The following is a 20705-nucleotide window of genomic DNA, read 5'->3' on the forward strand; positions in this document are numbered from 1 at the left end:
CAAGTTTTAGAGTTGATTCTTCTCCCCATTCTACTGCAGTTGTGGGGGAAGAGCCAGTGGCTGCATGGTGCCTCATCACCACAATATAAGACAGATATTAAAGCTGTCACAATATAAGACAGATATTAAAGCTGTTAGGGAGTGTCCAAGGGAGGGCAATGAGGATGGGGAAGGGTCTGGAGATGAATTCATACGAGGAGCGGCTGAGGGTGCTTGGTCTGTTCAGCCTGGATGAGACAGGGGAGATCTCGCAGCCGGGTACAGCAGCAGATATCCATCTCTTCTCTGTGGCGACCAGCGATAGCACTTGAGGGACAGCCTGAAGCTGTGTCAGAGGAGATTTAGGCTGGGTATCAGGAAAAGGCTCTTCACCCAGAGGGTGCCTGGGCACTGAACAGGCTCCCAGGGAAGTGGTCACAGCACCAAGGTGCTGAAGAGGCGTTGCTAGCACAAGGCTCAGGGCAGACGGTGTGACTCTTGGGGACGGTGCTGCGCAGGGCCAGGAGCCGGACTCGATGACCTTGTGGGTCCCTTCCAACTCAGCTCATTCTGTGATTTCCAGCTGGGTTCAAACCCACGACACCGCCTCAAAACTCCACCGCTCCCTTCCGAGCGCTCAGCGGACGCGGCAGCCCGGCCGTGCCCTCACGGCTCCCTTTGAGCGCAGCCCGGCCGTGCCCTCACGGCTCCCTTTGAGCGCAGCCCGGCCGTGCCCTCACGGCGCTGCGCGGTGCAGCCCGGCCGTGCCCTCACGGCTCCCTCTGAGCGCAGCCCGGCCGTGCCCTCACGGCTCCCTTTGAGCGCAGCCCGGCCGTGCCCTCACGGCGCTGCGCGGAGCAGCCGCGGGGCGGCGCGCGGCGGCGGGCGGGCCGCCATGGCGGGCCGGGGCGGGGCGGGCGCGGGGGCTGCCGGGCGCGGGCCGGCGGCGGGCGGAGGTGACGGCGGGCATGGGGGAGAGGGGGCGGCGGGGCCGGGGTCGGTACCGTGGCGGGCTCGGCTGGGCCGGGCCGGGCTGGGCTGCGCTCCGGCGGTGGGTAGGGGAAGGGATGTCTCCCTGGAAAACGTCCGCCCCCGGCGCGGCGCGGAGCTCCGGGCGGGAAAGCCCCGCTGCCACCCCTGCCTCGGTTTGCCCTTTCCCGGGCCGGGCGCCGCGGGAGGGCCGAGCCCGAGCCGTCGTGAACACCCCCGGAGTACGCAGCCACACAGACCCCGCACGGGCGGGGGACGGGCCCTGGGGGCCGCGGTGCCTCCCTCGGAGCCCGGGGCAGCTCCCAGCCGAGCACAGCCCCGTGGAAGGTGCCCCATGGCCTGGGGGGCTCCAGCCTTCCTCTTCACTGGGACAGGCTGCTGGATGTGCTGCTGGATGAGCCTGTCAGAAACGCCCCCTGCAAAGCTTGCGCGGTGTTGGGTGTTGCAGTGCACCACTGGGTTGTCAAAGGGGAAAAAAAAAAATTTGGGGCTTCTCGTGTGTTTGGGGCACTCTGAAGGCACATGCATAGTGTTTGTGAAGTGGAATAAAGGGTTATTCGGGCCCTTGTGTTTGATTTCATGATACACAGTGTGGCGCTTAGCTTGGAGTTGATTAATTTCTCAGTTTGAAAGAAAGAAGGTTTTGCCTTGATGTGTTTTGTACTTTGAACAGTAACTGAAGAACCTTAGCTGTGTTTTTAAATATATTTATCATATATGATCTATGATCCAATCATGCCATGATTCTGTGATTGTAGGGTACAGTTTGAAAGTATCATTGTGTGGGGTATGTAGGCTTTACTTGCTTGTGTAGGTGTTTAGCCAGCTTTCAGCAATCTATTGTGGTTTCTGCCTACTGCATTTTTCACAAAGCTCTCTTTTACAGGATTTACAGTGTTTTCACCTCTGACTTGGGAACAGAAGTTCAGCAGAAATGTCGAGGATTGAAAAAATGAGTATCCTCGGAGTGAGGAGTTTCGGGGTAGAAGATAAAGACAAACAAATTATCACTTTCTTTAGTCCATTAACTATTTTGGTGGGACCAAATGGTGCAGGAAAAACAGTAAGCCTCACTTTATGTTTGGATTTGAGCTGTAAATAGGTCTGGAAGGCCATAACATGTGCATGATAATTTCTACAGAAAGGTATTTAATAATATTGTAAAAGTCATGCTGTTTGCTATAAATATTGTGTTTAGTGTTATTAGAAATCTGCTTTCATCCCTGGAATTTGCAGAGCACTGGTTGATATTTTTTCATAGGAAATTGATTAATGTCCTGATGAAAACTGCTTTTGCAAAGTATCATATTTTCATGGTACTCAAAAATTAAAATGTTATTTCTGTCTCTTTACATATCTAACTCATGTGTAAGTGTTACTGTGGATTTGCCTGTAGTCCATCTTGGTTACTCTAAATTTGTCTTTATAACTATATACTTACTTCTGTTTTCTTAGACCATCATTGAATGCCTTAAATATATATCCACTGGTGATTTTCCTCCTGGCACCAAAGGAAAAACATTTGTTCATGATCCAAAGGTAAGTCATAATGACTGGATGCAATATGTGTTTACACCTAAGTAAAATACTCCACTGCACTCAGGTTGTGAATAAAACAGGGATGCTCAAGTTGTAGCCATCCTTGAGCTGACATGAAGAAAAGCAGAGAGCTGGGGGTGATTAGAACATGCCCCACAGCTGGAGAGGCACACGTTCCTTTGGACCTTGAGAAGAATTCCCCTCATTCTGTTTTTTTTTTGCTTCTACCTCAGGTTGCCAACGAAACCGACGTTAGAGCTCAGATCCGGTTGCAGTTCCGAGATGTCAACGGGGAGGTCATGGCTGTGCAGCGCTCCATGGTCTGCACCATGAAAGGCAAGACTCCAGAGTTTAAAACACTGGAATCTGTCATTACTAGAACAAAGTAAGTTGTCAAGTGTTTCTTCTTGCTTGGCATGAAGATAGCTTTGGATTTGGTATATTTTTATGCATCAGAGAAGAGAAGATTACAGAATGCATCCTTTAGCATAGCTACTAATTCTTTTAGATTGCAAAGATGTGTAGTTTCATTACTTTATCTGTTAGATGATTGAAAATTCCCACATGTGATAGCTATGGTGTTAAGAAATACTTATATCTGTTGAGTTGCGTTTATTTGACACCTTTATTGATAATAAGGGTGGTGAGGCAGTGGCAGAGGTTCCCCACAGAATCTGTGGCTGCCCTGTTTCTGGAAATGTTCAAGGCCAGGGTGGATGGGGTTTGGAGCAACCTGGTTCTGTGAGTAGCATTCCTGTTCATGGCAGAGGGAATGAGGTGGGTGGTAGGGATGTTTCCAACCCAAACCATTGCATGATTCCGTGATTGTAGGGTACAGCTTGAAAGTATCATTGTGTGGAGTATGTAGGCTTTAAGTCCTTTAGTACCATTTTCAGTTTCATATCGTTTTTGGCCCGTGTTCAACTCCCATCTCCACTGTTCAAGTATATTCCTTTAACTCAAGAGCTGTCCTGCCCCCTCTGGTGGTTCCTCAGAGTTCTAATACCTGAAACAGTCTGACTTCAGAAGTTGGCAGTGTTAAGTGCCTTTGAGCATGGTAATTTTGTGCTTAAAAATTGTTACTTGTTAAATTTTGAATGGGTATGTTAAAATGAGGTTATACTGTTAAAGTGCAGTTCAGTTTTTGAAGAACTTGCCAGTAACTCCTTTGGGGATTTTCTCTGTCTCCACAGGCATGGCGAGAAGGTCAGTCTGAGTTCCAAGTGTGCTGAAATAGACCGGGAGATGATCAGCGCCCTTGGTGTTTCCAAATCTGTGCTTAACAATGTCATTTTCTGTCACCAAGAAGAATCCAACTGGCCCTTAAGTGAAGGGAAGGCCCTGAAGCAAAAATTTGATGAGATCTTTTCAGCAACAAGGTTTTTCCCTTTACTGTAATTAAATAAACACTAAGTTTAAAATGTCTTCTCATAACATAAATGTTAATAAAAATATCTAAGACACTGTTTCATACTTCAGTATTGCTGTATTGCCAAAGCAGCTGAAATTTTGCTTTTTTTAAAGGTATATCAAAGCACTCGAAGCTCTGCGTCAGGTACGACTGAAACAAAGCTTGAAAGTAAAAGAGTGTCAGACAGAACTGAAATATCTGAAACAGAATAAAGAGAAAGCACAGGAAATCCAGGATCATCTCAGCAACAGAGAAGCTCAACTGGCTGCTTCTAAGGAGAATGTAATATCAATTGAGAACCAGCTTGAACCTCTAAAGGTAATTTCCATGAGGATTATGTTAATACTTTAATACAAAACAATAAAAGAAGTGAAAGGTGGATGAATTTCTTGGTTAAAATCTTGCACTTTTGTGTCTCATCCTGTGCCCTGCAGCAGACTCAAGCATACCTCAACTCCCCTGGCAAATGCTGCTCTAGTCTGTAAACAGTCATTGAATGGTTAAGAACAGAATTCTTATAGCAACATTGGGTTTTTGTCAGTTTAAAATCTCTCTCAAATTTAGCTGGTATCTAAAACCATTTAAAGCTATAATTAAAACAAAAACCAAACTAAAACTTAATGTTCCGTATTTTAAAGACGTATTTAATGAAACTGGAGGTTTTGCACTGAAAATAATTGACTATGGGGTTCATGAACTGATGAGATATTTTACTTACCACATTCTTTTGCAGAGCTCTCTGGCAGTAGTTGAGCAGAATCTCACAAAAGTAATGAGGTTGGACAATGATGTGAAGGCCCTGGAGAGCAGGAAGCGGCAGATGGAAAAAGATAATCAAGATTTGCAACAGAAGATGGAAAAGGTTGCTTTTATGAAAGAAAACTTAGATTATTTTTACTTTATCAGTCTAAGAAAAACAGTTTTCCAGTTTTGCTTGCTGCAGATTTTTCCTCTGTCTTATTACAGAGATTCTGCATGTGAGGTGTTTAAACTCTTATTCCTTTAATTCTGTTGTGGTAACAACTATACATTTTTAAAACATCAGTAATTTACTTACAAATTTGTATGTGCTCTACAGGTTTTTCAAGGAACAGATGAACAACTAAGGGATAGATACCAGAACCACCAGAGAATAGTGAAGGAGAAGGAGAAGAGATTGTTGGACTGTAAACGTGATTTAGATAGAGCCACTAAAGAGTGCCAGAGATTTAACAGTGAGAAATCAGAGCTGCTTGTTGAACGAGGTAATTTGGACTTCATTTATAGTCTTGTGTGTTGTCTAATGTAATTAAGTCTGAAATGGAACTACTGATTGAAGTGATCTGAACTGGACAAAACTCCTAAAATGTGTATTAGTTCAGGTTCACCTGCACAGTGGGGTGGGAGAGTCTTGCTGGTGGACAAGTTTAGGTGTTTTTCTCCTGCAGTTTCTAACAGGCACTTTTTCTGAGCTATAATTACAACATGTAGTACATTTTTTCATAAAACAGAGAAAAAGCAAGAAAACTGAATGCCTAGCATTCTGCATGTCTCATATGGGGATTGGGGACAAGTCAGAGGGCTTTAAGGTAATATTCTTTCAATTGTGTATCCTTTTTTGATGGATTATGGGAATTTCAGCAATGCTGTAGTAGTTGAGTCACAGAATACATGCTTACATAAAATACATTTGGGCTGTTTTTTAATCAGAATAATATTTTTAGTGATTTTAGGGCTTACTTTTGAATTACTGATTTATTTAATTCATAAAAATTTAGTTACCTGAAATAAAAATCTCTACCTATAGCTTTTTATTCCGTAGCTTTTTATGTTGTTGAAAAATACTTCAAGGTTTGAAAGGCTTTCAACTGGCTTTGAATCTAAGTGGGTCTTCTGCCTCACTTTTTGAACACTTACGTCACTTTTTCTCTTTGTGGAGGTCGTCTTCAACTGCAGGCAGATCGTCACCAGGAGCACATTGTGACCAGGGATTCCTTAATTCAGTCCCTGGCAGCACAGCTGGAGCTGGATGGGTTTGAGAGAGCCCCTTTCACTGAGAGGCACATTGCCAGTTTTCGCAGGCTGGTGAAGGACAGGCAGGACAGAGACACAGAAGCTGCAAATCGTATGATGGTAGGAATTTTTGTTGTTTTAGTAGTGTAATTTGTATGGGCCATCGGTGTTTTATTGGTCCACGTGGGTCTTTATGGTGCTGGGGGGAACCAAAGCTGGTTTTTTTTAGAATTCTTGGTAATGTGTCAGCTGCATCTTTCCATGGAAATTAGTTTTGGAATTAGGAGTGGTCACCAAGGCTATTGAACAGGCAGTTCATCACAGAGGTTCTTCTAGCAGTCCTCATGCAGGTGGATCACTGACAAGCTCAAAAACCTGAGGAAGGATTACAGTGGGCAGCTGGTTTAAAAATAAACAACTTTCTGTTGAAGTCATGTTCAAAATGGAGTTGCTGTCACAGAATGCTACTGGTATGATGCATGTGCATTTTCCTATCAGAAACTTTTCAGCAGATAATTTTGGACAAGTTGTAGTTTTTTCACTACTTCAATGATTTACTGTGGTGAATATTGGCACACTAGTGTGAAAAAGTATTGTAAAATATTTTCCTGTTAAAAAATAATGACTATATTATTGCTGTTCTTCTTTCAGAGAGAATTTGCACAGAAAGAAGCAATGAAACAAAAACAGATAGATGAAATAAGAGACAAGAAAACTGGATTAGAAAGAACCATTGACCTGAAATCAGACATTCAAAATAAGAAACAAGCAGAGCTGAAGAATGTCAAATGTGAATTGCAGCAGTTGGAGGGGTTTTCAGACAGGGTTACTGAGTTGGATGAGGAGATTGGCAAGATGGTAAGTTAGTGTGTAATTGAAGAAATTATACAAGCTTGAAGTAAAAACTTGTGGCTTTATCATTAAAAAATATACCAAAACCCATAACGCCCCCCTTGATGTTTGCTCTTTCAGATGTGTTTTTGCCCTTTTAATACCCTTTATGCTTTGTCTGTTCAGATAGTGCACTCTTTGGGCAGGGTCTGTTCACTACCTTGTTTTTGTACAGTCCACACTGGAATGTGCAGCTTCTGCTTTGTGAGTTGTAAACAGGGTAATAGCACAGCTGCCAAGGAGGACATTGGTTACTCTCAAATGATTGGGCCAGAAACTTTGAATTGAAAGTTCCATACTACCTACATTTTGGACATTGCATTGTCAGATAAACACTTATAACCAACTAGTCCATCTCACAGGCAAGTTAAGTTACCAGCATTTTATGTTCCAGCTGAACAGCTGGTTATGCCTTTGTAGCCAGATATTTTATGTTTGTAGCCAAATATTTTATGTTTGTTAGCAGTATATGAATTCTGCTTGATAGTGGTTCTTTTAGCCTCCTCACTAGGGTAATTCCAAATTTAATATACAGTAGATACTAAAATACAATCAAACTAAGTATGAGTGAGCTTCTGGTAAAATCATGAGCAAGTTGGGGCAGTGATGCATTCTAGGACTGCATCTTTCTGTGGCTTTTCTTGCCCCACACCAGTCACAGCCTTTGTCCTTTTGTGTTTATTCTTTACAAATCTTGTGTCATTCCTGTAACAGCTACTGATGCTGCTGCCAGGAAGCTGAAGAGGTTTCTTCTATTTCCTTTAGCTAGAACTTATTGATTTTTGTAATTATTTGTGTCTTCTGGGCTTTTATTTTTTGTGTAGGAACATGAGCTGGAGAAGGCTGAGAGGAACAGCGATGTGGAAACACTGGAAGAGGAGGTACAGACTCTGCAAATTGAGAAAACAGACCTGGACAAAGCTCTTAGGAAGTTGGATCAAGAGATGGAGCAGTTGAATCTACACACCACAACCATTACCCAAATGGAGATGCTGAAGAAAGACAAAGTAATGTTTTAATCAATGTCTCATAAGAGAGGGACATGAAATTGATGCAGTCCCTCCAACATTTGTGTATTTTTTTTAGTGTGTTTGTGTATTTATCAACAATCAAATGTAGAGCTTCTGACTTCATAGATGCTATTAGCTTAATAAATGCATTGATGGTTATAAACCTGAAGATAGGAAAATTTCATTTAAAATGCTTCATTTCCCCAGGCAGAGAAAGAAGATCAGATTAGAAAAGTAAAGTCAAGACATTCTGAGGAACTAACATCACTGCTGGGATACTTTCCCAATAAAAAACAACTTGAAGACTGGCTTCATGGTAAAAATAAAAAGATTAATCAGACAAGGGATACTCTTGCTAATCTGAAGTAGGTATTAATTTAATAGATTATTTCTTCACAAGTTTTTATGTAATTATGAATTTAAATGTTGGAAAGTTTCATATGTTCAAAATACTTTTTACTTTAATTCATTAGTGTTTATTTAGGTATCTACAAAATCAGAGAAAACATCCTGCAGAGTTTCTGTGATACAGAGCTGATACAATTAGTGCTAGTTAATAAAATCACAATATTTGCAGTGTGTCAAAGACAGCACTAAAAGCAGACAGCAAAATAGTGATCTGGAACATCCTTAGTTTATACTAATTCTAGCTGAATGAATGTCCCTGGGGCTCAAAATTGCTGGTCTTCTGATTTTCTGATAAGTCACAGAGTGGTTAGTGATTATATCACAAATTCATGCGTGATTACCTGTTCTTGGTTTCATTTGATTATATAAAACAATTAGAGTAGGAAGTTTCTCATCAGTAATCATCTAGAAAACAAAAGGGATTTAAAATTAAACACTTCTGCTGTACTTGGATTAATAAAAAGTTCATGTTATAGATTACATGAAAAATCAATAAAGAAGAACTGGTGAATAGTTCTGTAAGTCCAATTGCAGATTACCTTTCCATGGATTTTGGATTTGCTTAAACAGTCTAAATCTTTGTGTTCAGCTAATAAAAGTGTTTCTGCATTCATATTTCAGCAAGCGACTGGCATCGGTAGAATATGATAAAACTTACGCCAGTAATGAGCTAAAAAAAAAAGAAGCCCAGTTGTCCAATCATGAAGCAAAACTTTTTGATGTTTGTGGAAGTCAAGATTTTGACAGTGACCTGAACAAACTTCAAGATGAAATTGAAAAAAGTTCCAAACAGCGAGGTAAATTTGTATATAGCTTTACTTTTTTTCCCTGAAATACTAATTCAGTGATTATGCAGTGTTTATCCAACACAAGTGTTCTGTTTGTTTTTCACCCAGCTGTGCTTGCTGGAGCCACTGCAGTTTATTCACAGTTCATTACACAACTGACAGAGGAGAACCAATCTTGTTGTCCAGTTTGCCAAAGAGTTTTTCAGACAGAGGCTGAACTGCAGGATGTCATCAGTGATCTGCAGTCTAAACTGCGCCTTGCCCCAGACAAACTGAAGTCAACAGAGTCTGAGCTTAAAAGAAAAGAGAAAAAGCGTGATGAAATGATGAGTCTCAAACCACTGCGGTAAAGTGCTCAGGGAACCATATGGTTACAGGCTGTTTTCTCTCAGATGTGTGGGGTTTGATTATAAAAAGCTATGCAGACATCAAGGAGGCTTTATTCTGGGGCTGGTTAATTAATTTCAGGATGTCATTGGTGGGATAAATGTTTTGAGAGAATTTGAGAATGGCTGAGGGTAGAGCTTTCCTTCACAAGAGGGCACTCTTGTTCAGTGCTTTGTACCTTCTCCTGAGCACTTGCTGTAATGAAGTTAAAAACCAAAAGAGATTTTGTTTGCTTGTCTGTATAATCTCACTTAAAATGAGGGATGTATTACCTTAGCTGGCTATGTAACATAAGCTTAGTTAAATGTTGCCAAGATTAAGGGGATACTATTTTAGCTAAATTTAGTCTTCCCCTGCTAGATCACATAATAGATTTTGTGATCTTGAATGTCTTCAATTTATGCTGCTGGTTTTGACCAAGGAAATTTTAGGGATTTATATTTTATTTAAGGCGAACTGTAGTTGAACTCCAAGATAAGGAAATTCCAGACCTGAGGAACAAGATCCAGAATGCTAACAGAGATTTAACAGGCCTGAAGGGTGAGATAGAAGAGCAGGAATCACTTCTCCAGACAGCTTTGTCTGAGGAAGAAGGTGCCAAAGCACGTTTACAGGATATAACTCTGATGGAAAGGTATCAGGTATGCTTTGGTAACTTTTTTTTTTAATGCATAAAATTATTTTCCTTTGCATTTAAATATGTAGTTATTCAGTAATAATGACAGAACTTTGAGGTCTTATTTTAAAACACTTCCAAAGACAGTATGACCTAGATGATGTTGTACTAATAAAACTTTGTTTTACAAAAGTTTTTTTGAGCACCACAGAGTCTCTTGAGTTCTGATTCAATTCTGTGCTATATGAACTGAAAATAGAGGTATAATCCAGAACTGAGCACAACCACAAGTACATTTGAGTGTTTTCAGTCTTTGTAGTCATCATAGGTCACTGTATTCCCAGCATCTCACATGTGCTTCCTGGTTCTGTGCCATCTGAATATATGATAAAGGGAAAGAGAAATCTTGCACATTTGATTATTCTGGCATAGGAGACTGTTTTGAGCAGTCTTCATGCTTCTATTATCAACACAAAATCTTTGCTTTGCTGATAACCTTCAAAGGAGCAATTAGGGAACCTGGGGCCAGACAAAGGACTGAGAGCATTTCACAAGGTGGAGATGTCAGCAGCTCCTGAAGCTCCAACAGTTCCAGTGTTGGAGGGACAGATTGCACATGGAACTGTCCTGAAGTGGGCTGGGGATGATAAAGGCCTGTGCATCCTTACTGGCTGATTCCATCCACAGTTAGGAATTCCAGTTCCTAGCAGCTGACATAACCCTACTGCTAATGATGTGACACTGCTCTACGAGGGAAGGAAATTGGAAGCTCTTGCATGCCTCAAGCCCCCTGAGCTTGTTCTTATGTGCCAAAGGTGAAAAAATACATTGTTAAAGACTAATACAGTAGTAATGGTACTTTTCCTCATATTTTCAGACTGATATCAGGGATGTTGAACGAAAAATTGCTCAGCAGGAGGCTAAGCTGCTAGGTGTCAATTTAAGTAGAACTGTGCTTCAAGTAAGCAAAGAAAAACAAGAGAAAAAACACTTGTGGGATACAGGTAGGTTCTACAGACCTGTTATTTCATTTTTATACTAAAAGTAACGTTCCAAAATTCTTGCCATTAAAATTTCGGTTTATTTATTTTATGTTCTCAAATAACTCTGTTCTCCTAGTTCATTGTTGGTGGTTTTTTGAGTCATACCAGCTTAATTTAGAGATGAATTTTCATAAGGATTACAATAATGGTTTTAATAACAGATTGACTCTGTTTTCCTCTGCAGTTACCAGTAAAATTGAGTTCAATCAAAAACGCAAGCAGGACCAGCAAAGCCAGATTCAGCAGCTGAAGAGTGCAGTGAATGAGCTGAAGGCAGAGAGGCTGCAGATTGTCAGCAGCATGCAGCGGCGGCGGCAGCTGGAGGAGCAGACTGTGGAGTTAAGCACTGAGGTTCAGTCCCTACGCAGAGAGATCAAGGTGAGAAATACTCCCAGTTGTCTAACCCTTAGCTTTGCTGGCCTTGAAATAAAAAATAATAATCTTGTCGTACTTAATATTGTCTCTAGTCCTAGACAATGGGATGGATTTTGAAATGTTTGCACTGTGTTGCTATTGTGTATCTTTGGGAATTTCTAGAACTTTTAAAATACGTATTTTCACATTTTCTTTTTTTTAATACACACAAAAAAAGAAATAAGTAACCACATTACTTTTTTTACTGCTTAAAAAATTATTGATCTTTACCAGAATGCAAAAATAAAAACCACTTTTTCCAACTACTTTTCAGGAAGCAGAAGAACAGGTACTTCCTTTGGAGGCAAAGTTAGACAAATTGCAGCAGGAGAAGGAGGAACTAGTGAATAAAAGGACTGCAAGTAATAAAGAAACACAAGAGAAGGTTTGTTTGCTCTTGGCATAGCTGTGAGATAGGATTAAACACTGTTTTTCAGTGGATGGAAGCTGTGGTACTGAGTTTGCTTCTAGGAAACTTCAGTGACACCAGGAGGTGCTTTAGATTGGTAGAGCTTTTAGGGAAGAAAAGGAACATGTCAGTCAGGACATGAACTCGATTGTAATTCACCTTTGGCAGTCTTGAAAAAAGACTTCTTGAGACATTTGGCAGTATTCATTTGGCTGATGGCATTCAAAAGCCATTCCTAAGTAGACCCAAGAGGAACAGCAAGGATGACCATCACCCATCCTTGCCAAGAGACACACTGGTTCTTCCCATGTTAAGTGGCCCTCTTTTATTTTGGGAAATATTTTCATGCTTATAAGAAGTACTGGGATTGTAGAAGCTGAAGACTTAATTAGAAAACTAAAGAGAGTTACAGTAAGGAATTGTACTTTGGTGGTTCTGTTATCCACTATCTTTGATACAGAGCATATCTGTTCTTGGACAGAAGACCATATTTCATTGGAAATCTTTTCTTTGCAGATGAATAGCATAAATGAGAAAGTTAAGGATATAAACAAGTACGTGAAAGAAATTGAAAACTATATTCAACAAGGAAAAGAAGACTATAAAAAGGTAATCTAAAAACCAGTCAGTAAAAAGTTAGCATCAAAAGTACTTTTGTTTTTAAATCATATGCCATTTTCTTCATCTTTCTTTAGCAAAAGGAGTCTGAACTTGATGAAGTAAATTCTCGTTTGGCTGCCTGTGAGAAACAGAAGGAAAAGATAAGTAAAGAGATGGAAATGACCCGACAAGATATTGACACTCAAAAGGTGGATCTATTGTTTAAATTTAAACTATACTTGTCATACTTGAAATAACTCCTAGTTCTGGTTTGTCTGCCTAGGTCTGTAGTGGTGTGAAATTAGCTTCCTCTTGATTTATTTGATCAGTTGTTAGTCAGGATAGTTGTTGTACGTGCATTAGGCTGAAAATAGTCTTGAGATTTGTATGTGGAAATTAAAAACCATTTATCTCTATCATCTGATGGTATTTCTAAGAGTTAAGTCTGGTGGGATAGCAGTCAGCATTTTCAGGAGTATCTGTATGTGGAGGATACATGCCTTTATAAGTAAACTACAAGCTGCAGGTACAAAAGTTGCTTGCTATTCCAGATTTATCACGTACTTTAAATTCTTGTGTATGTGTTTCAAATACTGTTTACATTCCTTATAGGAAATATGTCTTTCCCCATTCTACCCTTTCAGTTACTGTCTACTGTTGTAGAACTACAATAGCAGATTTGGTTAAATCCATCCTTGGTGAAATCTACTTGTCCAGAAATCCATGGTTGAAACATGGATTGATATTCTCAAAAAGAATCACTCTTGTGTTCACTTGTGGCAGTAAACAGTGCTGAGTGTTATTCCAGTTTGAGAGATGAAATAATACTGTTGATTTCCATTTTATTCTATTTCTAGGACAAGGTAAATTCTCACTGTGATAATTTTTGTTGTTTTCAATTCTTTGATCCTTGCAGCATGTTTCAGAGTTGTGCAGCACTGATACATTGTAATTGATAACCAACATGCTGAAACATTATACAATTTCTTGTTTCTTCGGAGCTAGATACAGGAAAGGTGGCTGGAGGATAACCTCACTCTGAGGAAGCGGAATGAAGAGCTAAAAGAAGTTGAAGACAATATAAAACAACTTATGAAGGAGATGGGAGAGATGAAAGTCCCCCAGATGAAAAAGTAAGCACCTCCAAAACAGAATGGTGTGCTTTGCACAAGAATTCATGGAACATCTGGCTGTTGCAGTCACTGTGTTTCAGTGTGTCTGATCCTCTTCCCACCCCAGTCGTGCAGGCCCCTTCCTCCTTCACACCTGTGTTTGTTCATATCCCTGTGACAACAGTGCTCTGGCTAGAAATAGAGATATCTGCTCATACCTGTTCCAGTCCTTTTCATGATGTTTACTGAAAAATCCATATTGAAATAATTCATGCTTCTGGATGAGAGTATGTAGTTTTTATTTTCAGTCTGCTCACTTAGTTCCCAGCAGCAAATTTTATGTTTACTTCAATAATTTAGTAATAATGGCTTACATAATAAACACTTCTGAAAAGTAATTACCCGTTTGCTGGTTCTTGCATGTGAAATATTTATTTAGCATGCTAGAGCTTACCCAATAATTCATCTTATTTTGCTCAGTATCCATCTATAAAATTAATTTTTTGTTTATACATATAGCACTTTAGCATTTGAACTTGACAGCTTGCTTCTCTCACTCAGAATAGTGATTAGAACATATTCTTAACAAACTTAAAACTATTTTTATTTCAATAGTGTCTTTATTTCAGTGGCATTAGTGCTATAATTTTAATTGTTGTGGACTTTGTAGATATGATACAATGAGCTGTTGTCCAACGTAAACTCAAAATTAGAACCCTGATTAAAAAATTGAAACACTAGATACAAAATACATGTGCATCAACTCTGGTTTGACAGCGAGCAGAAACATTTGGAAGAGAAAATAGAGTCTCTGAAGAGGAACCATCACGTTGCTCTGGGCCGGCAGCGCGGGTTTGAGGAGGAGATTGTTCGCTTCAGAAAGGAGCTCCGCGAGCCGCAGTTCAGAGATGCAGAAGAAAAGTACAGGGACATGATGATTGTCATGAGAACAACAGAGCTGGTCAACAAAGACCTGGACCTGTATTACAAGGCTCTTGATAAGTAAGTTGTCAAATGAGGCTGATTCTTAAATATTTTTGTCTTTATTGGTATTGTTAACCTTGATGCAAAAGCAGCTTTCAATTTCAGGCTTCCAGGGTGACTTAGAGGAAATTGATATGATTCCTTGAGATACATCATTTCTCTTCATATATTCTGGCATTTAAATATTAAAAAAAACATAAGGTATAACTCCCTAAATAAATTAATGAAACTATACTGGAAACTGCACAGGATTGGTATAATGTAGGAAATTTTTAAGTTAATGCCTATAATATACATACATTAAATGCATTGATGGAAATAACTGGAATTTAATACAGTCATAGATAAGTCTGATATTTGTACTCCCAATTCTCTGAAAGACTTATTTGGAGTTTTAGTTGTGCATTTTAGGACTTTTATTTGCAGTACAGCAGTAGGAGAGAGATAAGGAAAGGTGAGATTGATGTTTAAATCCTTCATTTTTAGCTGAGCCGTTCTACTCTCATTTCTATAGCAATAGATTTTAGCATCTTCTGGTCATATCTTAACATGAATAAGATATACCAGGTAGATTTCTTGTTTCCCATGGCATTTTCTCAGGTAAACAATTGTGTTTTAAAAAATACTATAGTGTAGAGGGAGTTTTTTGCCCTTTTCCAGTGTGGGTGGCTTTGTGCTTATATTAAAGAAAGTAAGATCATAAGAAACATATCTGGCATTTGATGGAAAGTGTAGCAAGTTTGTTCTTGTTTCTGTTTCCTCTGGAAGCTGGTGTGCTAGTCTTGGACTGACTGGGCAAAAAGAGCATCTCAAAATTGGTAACAATATACAAAATAAAACATGTGGCTCCCTAAAAACCCTGTTTGTTTGGTTATAATGATGGAATAGCAGTGAACAACTCGGTGGACAGTGGGAGAGGATTTTGGAATCAGTGGATACATTTCAGGAAATAGAAAACTGGTTCTCAGTGGCAGAAAGAGAAATATTAGGAATGAAAAAAGAGAAAGAAAGAGAAACATTTTGGCCACTGTAGGAATTCTCAATACACCTGTGTCTTGAATAAAGTATGGAATTTTGGCCTTCTCTTTAAAAGGGTTTGCTAGTGCTGGAAAAAGGAGCACAAAAGAGTAATTACGTGGTTGAGGATACAGCATAATGGTCAAGAAGAGAAACAAAATAAATGAGGACTTTCCAAGTTGAGAGGACATTCTAAAGGAACCCTGTTCTAAGCTAGTTTGATAATAACATTAAATAAAGTAAACATAATATTAGAATGTAAGCTAATCCAAAATTTGTGTGAAGATCCAAGTTATTCAGAGCGTGTATAAGTCTTCCCTTTCAGTTGTAATGGAAATGCACTCCAAGAATTTCCTTTTTAGAATTTTTTGTATGGTATCAAATCATCTATTGTTTCTATTTAAGGCTAAACAGGAAAACAGTCTTGTAATTTCAAGAAAAATAGATAAGCATCACTTAGCGGTAATCATCTGAAAAATCAGCGAGGCAAAATGCAAACTCTAATGGCCAGAGCTCTATCTGTGGCTGGGAAAACCAACATTTTGGGTGTTCCATGCTATCAGATGATCTTTATTGACTCTATTTAGAGATTTATGATGAGGAATGCATTCTTGGGCCTAAGCAAATAGTTGAAAATGCTTCATTTTTACTTAACAAAACATATTAGAGTTGATACCTCAGTATTCCCCAGAACAGGTGGAAGAGCCAAGGTAGAAAAAGCACATGTAAAAGTCCATTTCAGAAGGATGTTTTATTTCTTTCATTACAGAGTAGCTTTTCTGTAAAAAGCCAAGTGAGAAATGCAGTGTCCTGTCCTTTTCTGAGTGTTTGCTAAGATTTCATCTGTTAAAGAACTAAAGCCGTGCTGCTATGTTAACCAGAGAAATTAAATTAAAAGTTATTAATGATATCCTGTGTTACTCTTGCTGCTAAAGAGAAAAGTATTTCTTGTCTCAGTGTCTGCTTGGGAAATTACAAATTATTTTCTCCATAGGAATTATCTGCTCTGAAGAGACTTCAGGGTCTCCTTTCCTGCTGTTTGCCCTGTTGGCAGACTGTGCCAGAGTAACAGTTCTGTTCTGGAAAGCTTAACATCAAATTCATCTTCTTGGTGTCAGGCTGAAAACAAACCTCACACATAAATCTCTTAAAAAGTCAGATAAAGTCATTCTCCATTGAGTGACTGCAAAAATATTTGTTATCATTACTTTCCTACTTCTTAGAACTGAGCTGATTGTGAGCATAGAATTATTTACACAATGGCATGTGGTTACTCTTCAGGTACTTCTCTGTCCAAAATCAACTAGTATATTCTGTATTTTTAGTGGAAGTATTAAGGGAATGGAAAGGGAGCTGCCACCTGCATTAAAGCCTCTAGCAGTCCATAGCAGGTCATGGTTGAATCTCTAACAGTTCACATTTTTTGCTGTTTTTTAGAGCAATAATGACATTTCATAGCATGAAAATGGAAGAAATTAACAAAATAATTCGTGACCTGTGGCGAAGCATCTACAGAGGACAAGGTATTATATAAATATAAAAATATTTTTTTAAGTTTTACCCATATGTATCCATTTGTTATTGAGCACTGCATAAGGAAGAGTGTTTATTTGCATGATGGGAAATAGCTGGTTCCATTCTAAAGGCTGTATCTGTTCTTCACCACTATAATCTTTTTATTGCACACTGTGTAATAACATGCAGGATAAATAGAGTTAATTTTCACTTCTCCCTGTTTTCCAAAGGTTAGGTTTCTTTGTCACAGGACAGTGCATGGGTTCATTCCTTCCATTTTGGAAAAGTTAATTTCCAAGGTGGATCTAGCAATGGGAGTTCTGAATGGAATTTTTATTGTTACTACATATTATACCTCTCATCTCCCATTAATCCTGTGATATTTTTCAAGACTTTTGATAATGTACAAACTGTCTCCTTCCCATTTTCAGATATTGAATATATAGAAATTCGCTCTGATGCAGATGAGAATGTCTCAGCCACTGACAAAAGAAGAAATTACAATTACAGGGTAGTGATGGTGAAGGGAGATACAGCGCTGGACATGCGAGGAAGGTGCAGTGCTGGACAGAAGGTAAAAGCTCTTTATCTTCACAGGGATTCTGAAAACTGACTCACATGAATGCAGAGGAGTCAAGAGACCAAAGAACAGGCAGCTCCAACTCTAATTTATTATTGTGTACAACTTCACTCTCTCTGGGTGTTACACAATATGTAACTCAACATCTGAACGCTGCTTTGGGCTGCCAAAATCCGTTGTTTCAGATGGGCACTAGGCTGATGCTCTGCAGGAGTGAAGGGTTTGTCTTCCTCTGTCCTCAGGTTCAAGTCCTCCCATTTTGTCTCTTCCTGGTTACCACTGAGCTAACCTCAGCTTCAGGTCTATTGATTTGCTCTGTGGGTTTTTTTGGGGTTTTTTTTTTTTTTCTTTTTGAGCCTTTGGTCTTCTTTTTGCAACTGCATCTACTTCTAAGTTGATAGGATCACTCTTCCTCCAAATTACGCTGCTTTCACCTGCTGCTGACTACATCCTTTCAGTTCACGTCACCAATATCACACTAGCCATACTTCCAGGCATTGCACTTCCTCCTGTGCTGTCACCTTGCAGCTCCGTGGGCTCTCCATTCATCCTCAGTAGCACACACTGGCCAAGTGGCCTGATGACACACCAGCTGTGTCACCAGCGTGGTCAGAGTTCATCGCAGTTAACCACACCCACACACGCTGAGGGTTCTTTCCACCTGTCCTATTAAATGTGTGCTCTCCTGGAGCAGTTTAGGATGTTGCGTTAGAGTCCTATGTAAGTGAGAGTGAAACTTGAGCAGGTTTCTTAGCTGAAATTCTGAGAATTCTTCTTTGATGATGAAATGTGATGCCAGCAGTCGTGATAATTGGAAAATATTTTTCCATTGAGTGTTCTGTAGTTTTTAGAAGTTCAGGAGATCTTGTAAATATGATTATGCATGTTGATGCAAAACTAACACAGAAGGTGGTAAATTCTACTGTCTTCCATTATAGTAAGAAGTCAGGAGTTCAGTAACTGAGCAATATGCAGAGAAATTTCCACCTCCTGCAGTGGGGTGGGCTCAAGCAGAGTGTAGGGGTAATGTGAATGGCAGTGTCATTGTGGCTTTGCCTCAGATTAGAATCCTTACTTTCAGTGTCTTCTGAATTTTGAGTGCTTCTTTGTAGAGTCAATCTTTGAATTCAAACTAGAAGTTTCAATGTAGTTTTTCAGTAATTAGTTACTGTCATTTTGTCAACTGTCAGCACATTGTTCTGTAAACTTCAGTCACTGTTTGTAATGGCATTAAAAACAGGTTGTTTTGTGTAGATCCTCTTTAAACAGTTTGAAGCTTGAGATGTTTGTGTTTTTTCCTTTCCCTCAGGTGCTTGCTTCTCTCATCATTCGCCTTGCTCTAGCAGAAACATTCTGTATCAACTGTGGCATTCTGGCCCTGGACGAGCCTACAACCAACCTCGACCGAGAAAACATCGAGTCCCTGGCACACGCCCTGGTGGAGTAAGTGAGCTCTCCTTGTGGTGCTTAACAGTGGGGGATTCTGCAATACCCATTTGCCAGTAGTGAATTATATTTTAAGCTGGCGTGTCTTTGTTGTGAGTAGTTTAGATTCCATCTCTATCTGGAAAAGAAAAAGGTATTTCTTATATAATTTGAAGGGGTTTTTTAATGTGGTTAAAAAGAGTGGGTAATCAGCATTAGATTACTCGGTATCACATCATTCATTATCAATACTGAAATGTTTTTGTGCAATGTTTGTGCAAGCTCTCTGATGCTAGCAGGGATGTAGGTAAGTGCACCCTCTGATATCTCTTTGTAGGATAATAAAGAGCCGCTTACACCAACGCAACTTTCAGCTGCTGGTGATTACTCATGATGAAGATTTTGTTGAACTTCTGGGCCGTTCTGAGTATGTGGAAACATTCTACAGGATAAAGAAGAACATTGACCAGTGCTCTGAGATCATGAAATGCAGTGTCAGCTCCCTAGGCTCCTATGTTCATTAGAATGTCAAGTAATGACATATTAGAGGCAGCCTAACCTGATACATTATACAGTGCCTGACGTGAAGAGCTCAGTGTAGGTGTCTGAAAATGTAGTTCCTTCCTATCATATTCTACTGAAGATTTGTAACAATTTTAGCCAGAGTCTAAAATGTGATACTTTTAAATTTCTTACCTTTCTACATATTTCTGTGCCTGGGCTTAGGAATCAACAGAATTTGAAAGAATTTAAATGACTACCACACAGTTAAATGTTGATGTATTTTATTCTTTAAAAGTGGAAATAAAGTTGTGATGTTCTTTTTGCATGTTGTGTGGGACAAGTTGCAGGTTCTCTGGAATAGCTGCAGCTCTGCCAGGGCAATACAGCTTGCTCTCCATCTCTGGCAAGGTCAGCAGTGATGGGTAGCGCTTTGGTTGAAGGTGTGTTCATTGCTACCCACCTAATCTACCCAAAAGTGACAAGCTTCAAAGAGAACTTTTATTGCTTTCTCTGCAGGGTGACATAACTCTGGCTGTTCAAAGACAGAATCTTCCCTTGCTTCAGAATAAAGCAAAGGCCCATCTCTAACCAGGTGAATGAGTAGATTCTCTGTTCAGTGAGTTCTAATTCTTCATGGCAGTGTCTGCAAAGGGGGAAATGGAGCATAAGTGTCTCAGAGACTTAGTGTGGATGCTGAGCTTTGCCTGCCCTGCTCTGAGCTCTTCCTGAAGCTCTTTTCCTTGGAGTGACAACAGCTAGGGGTCCTGCAGCTTGGCATTCCCAGGGAACCTGCTTCTCAGTGGGAGTGACAGTGGAAAGCCATGGGGGTGGCCTACTGCAAAAGGGCCTGATCATCAGAGTCCTGAGGCTGCACAAAGCATGCTGCTTCCAAAGCCATGCAAGCCCTGAGGGAAGGAATTTCTGTTTCTTTGTAGGTGAGTCAGGGGCTACCTTGAATTCTTGGTAGGAGTCCACGAGCAGGAGCTGGATTTGCAATTCTTTAAATTCTTGCAATCAGCAGTGATGGGCTGACCCTCCTCAGCAAACGGTGTATGACCAAAGCACAATTTGAGAGGAAAAACCTTTAAACC

General features: G+C 40.0%; 1 protein-coding gene across 4 annotated transcripts; it reads left to right on the plus strand.

Annotated features, from left to right (window-relative positions):
* Positions 1-861: 861 nt before the first annotated feature.
* RAD50 (RAD50 double strand break repair protein) lies at positions 862-19939 on the plus strand. Of its 4 annotated transcripts, none has more exons than XM_064387389.1 (26): positions 862-935; positions 1856-2032; positions 2425-2508; positions 2742-2893; positions 3702-3887; positions 4033-4237; positions 4653-4781; positions 4998-5163; positions 5838-6031; positions 6563-6769; positions 7627-7809; positions 8020-8177; positions 8842-9017; positions 9117-9354; positions 9847-10036; positions 10889-11015; positions 11239-11432; positions 11743-11853; positions 12394-12486; positions 12573-12686; positions 13483-13610; positions 14367-14591; positions 17028-17113; positions 17537-17679; positions 18995-19128; positions 19448-19939. In XM_064387389.1, exons 2-26 carry the CDS (start codon positions 1904-1906, stop codon positions 19632-19634), a joined length of 3939 nt encoding a protein of 1312 aa, XP_064243459.1. In that variant the 5' UTR covers positions 862-935; positions 1856-1903; the 3' UTR covers positions 19635-19939. The 4 variants fall into 4 exon arrangements, with proteins under 4 accessions (XP_064243459.1, XP_064243461.1, XP_064243462.1 ...); XM_064387391.1 differs by lacking the exon at positions 862-935 and adding an exon at positions 955-975; XM_064387392.1 differs by lacking the exon at positions 862-935 and adding an exon at positions 1009-1030.
* Positions 19940-20705: the final 766 nt, after the last annotated feature.

The sequence above is a fragment of the Passer domesticus genome, chromosome 13 (assembly GCF_036417665.1).
Source record: "Passer domesticus isolate bPasDom1 chromosome 13, bPasDom1.hap1, whole genome shotgun sequence".
Lineage (NCBI taxonomy): Eukaryota > Metazoa > Chordata > Aves > Passeriformes > Passeridae > Passer > Passer domesticus.

What these genes read in the sequence shown, in the direction of transcription:
- RAD50 (XM_064387389.1), top strand. Translation starts at nt 1,904, where the DNA reads ATGTCGAGGATTGAAAAAATGAGTATCCTCGGAGTGAGGAGTTTCGGG. An exon ending in ACCAGCTTGAACCTCTAAAG is followed by an intron (nt 4,238 to 4,652) that starts GTAATTTCCATG and finishes ATTCTTTTGCAG; the next exon opens with AGCTCTCTGGCAGTAGTTGA. An exon ending in GGTGCAGTGCTGGACAGAAG is followed by an intron (nt 17,680 to 18,994) that starts GTAAAAGCTCTT and finishes CCTTTCCCTCAG; the next exon opens with GTGCTTGCTTCTCTCATCAT.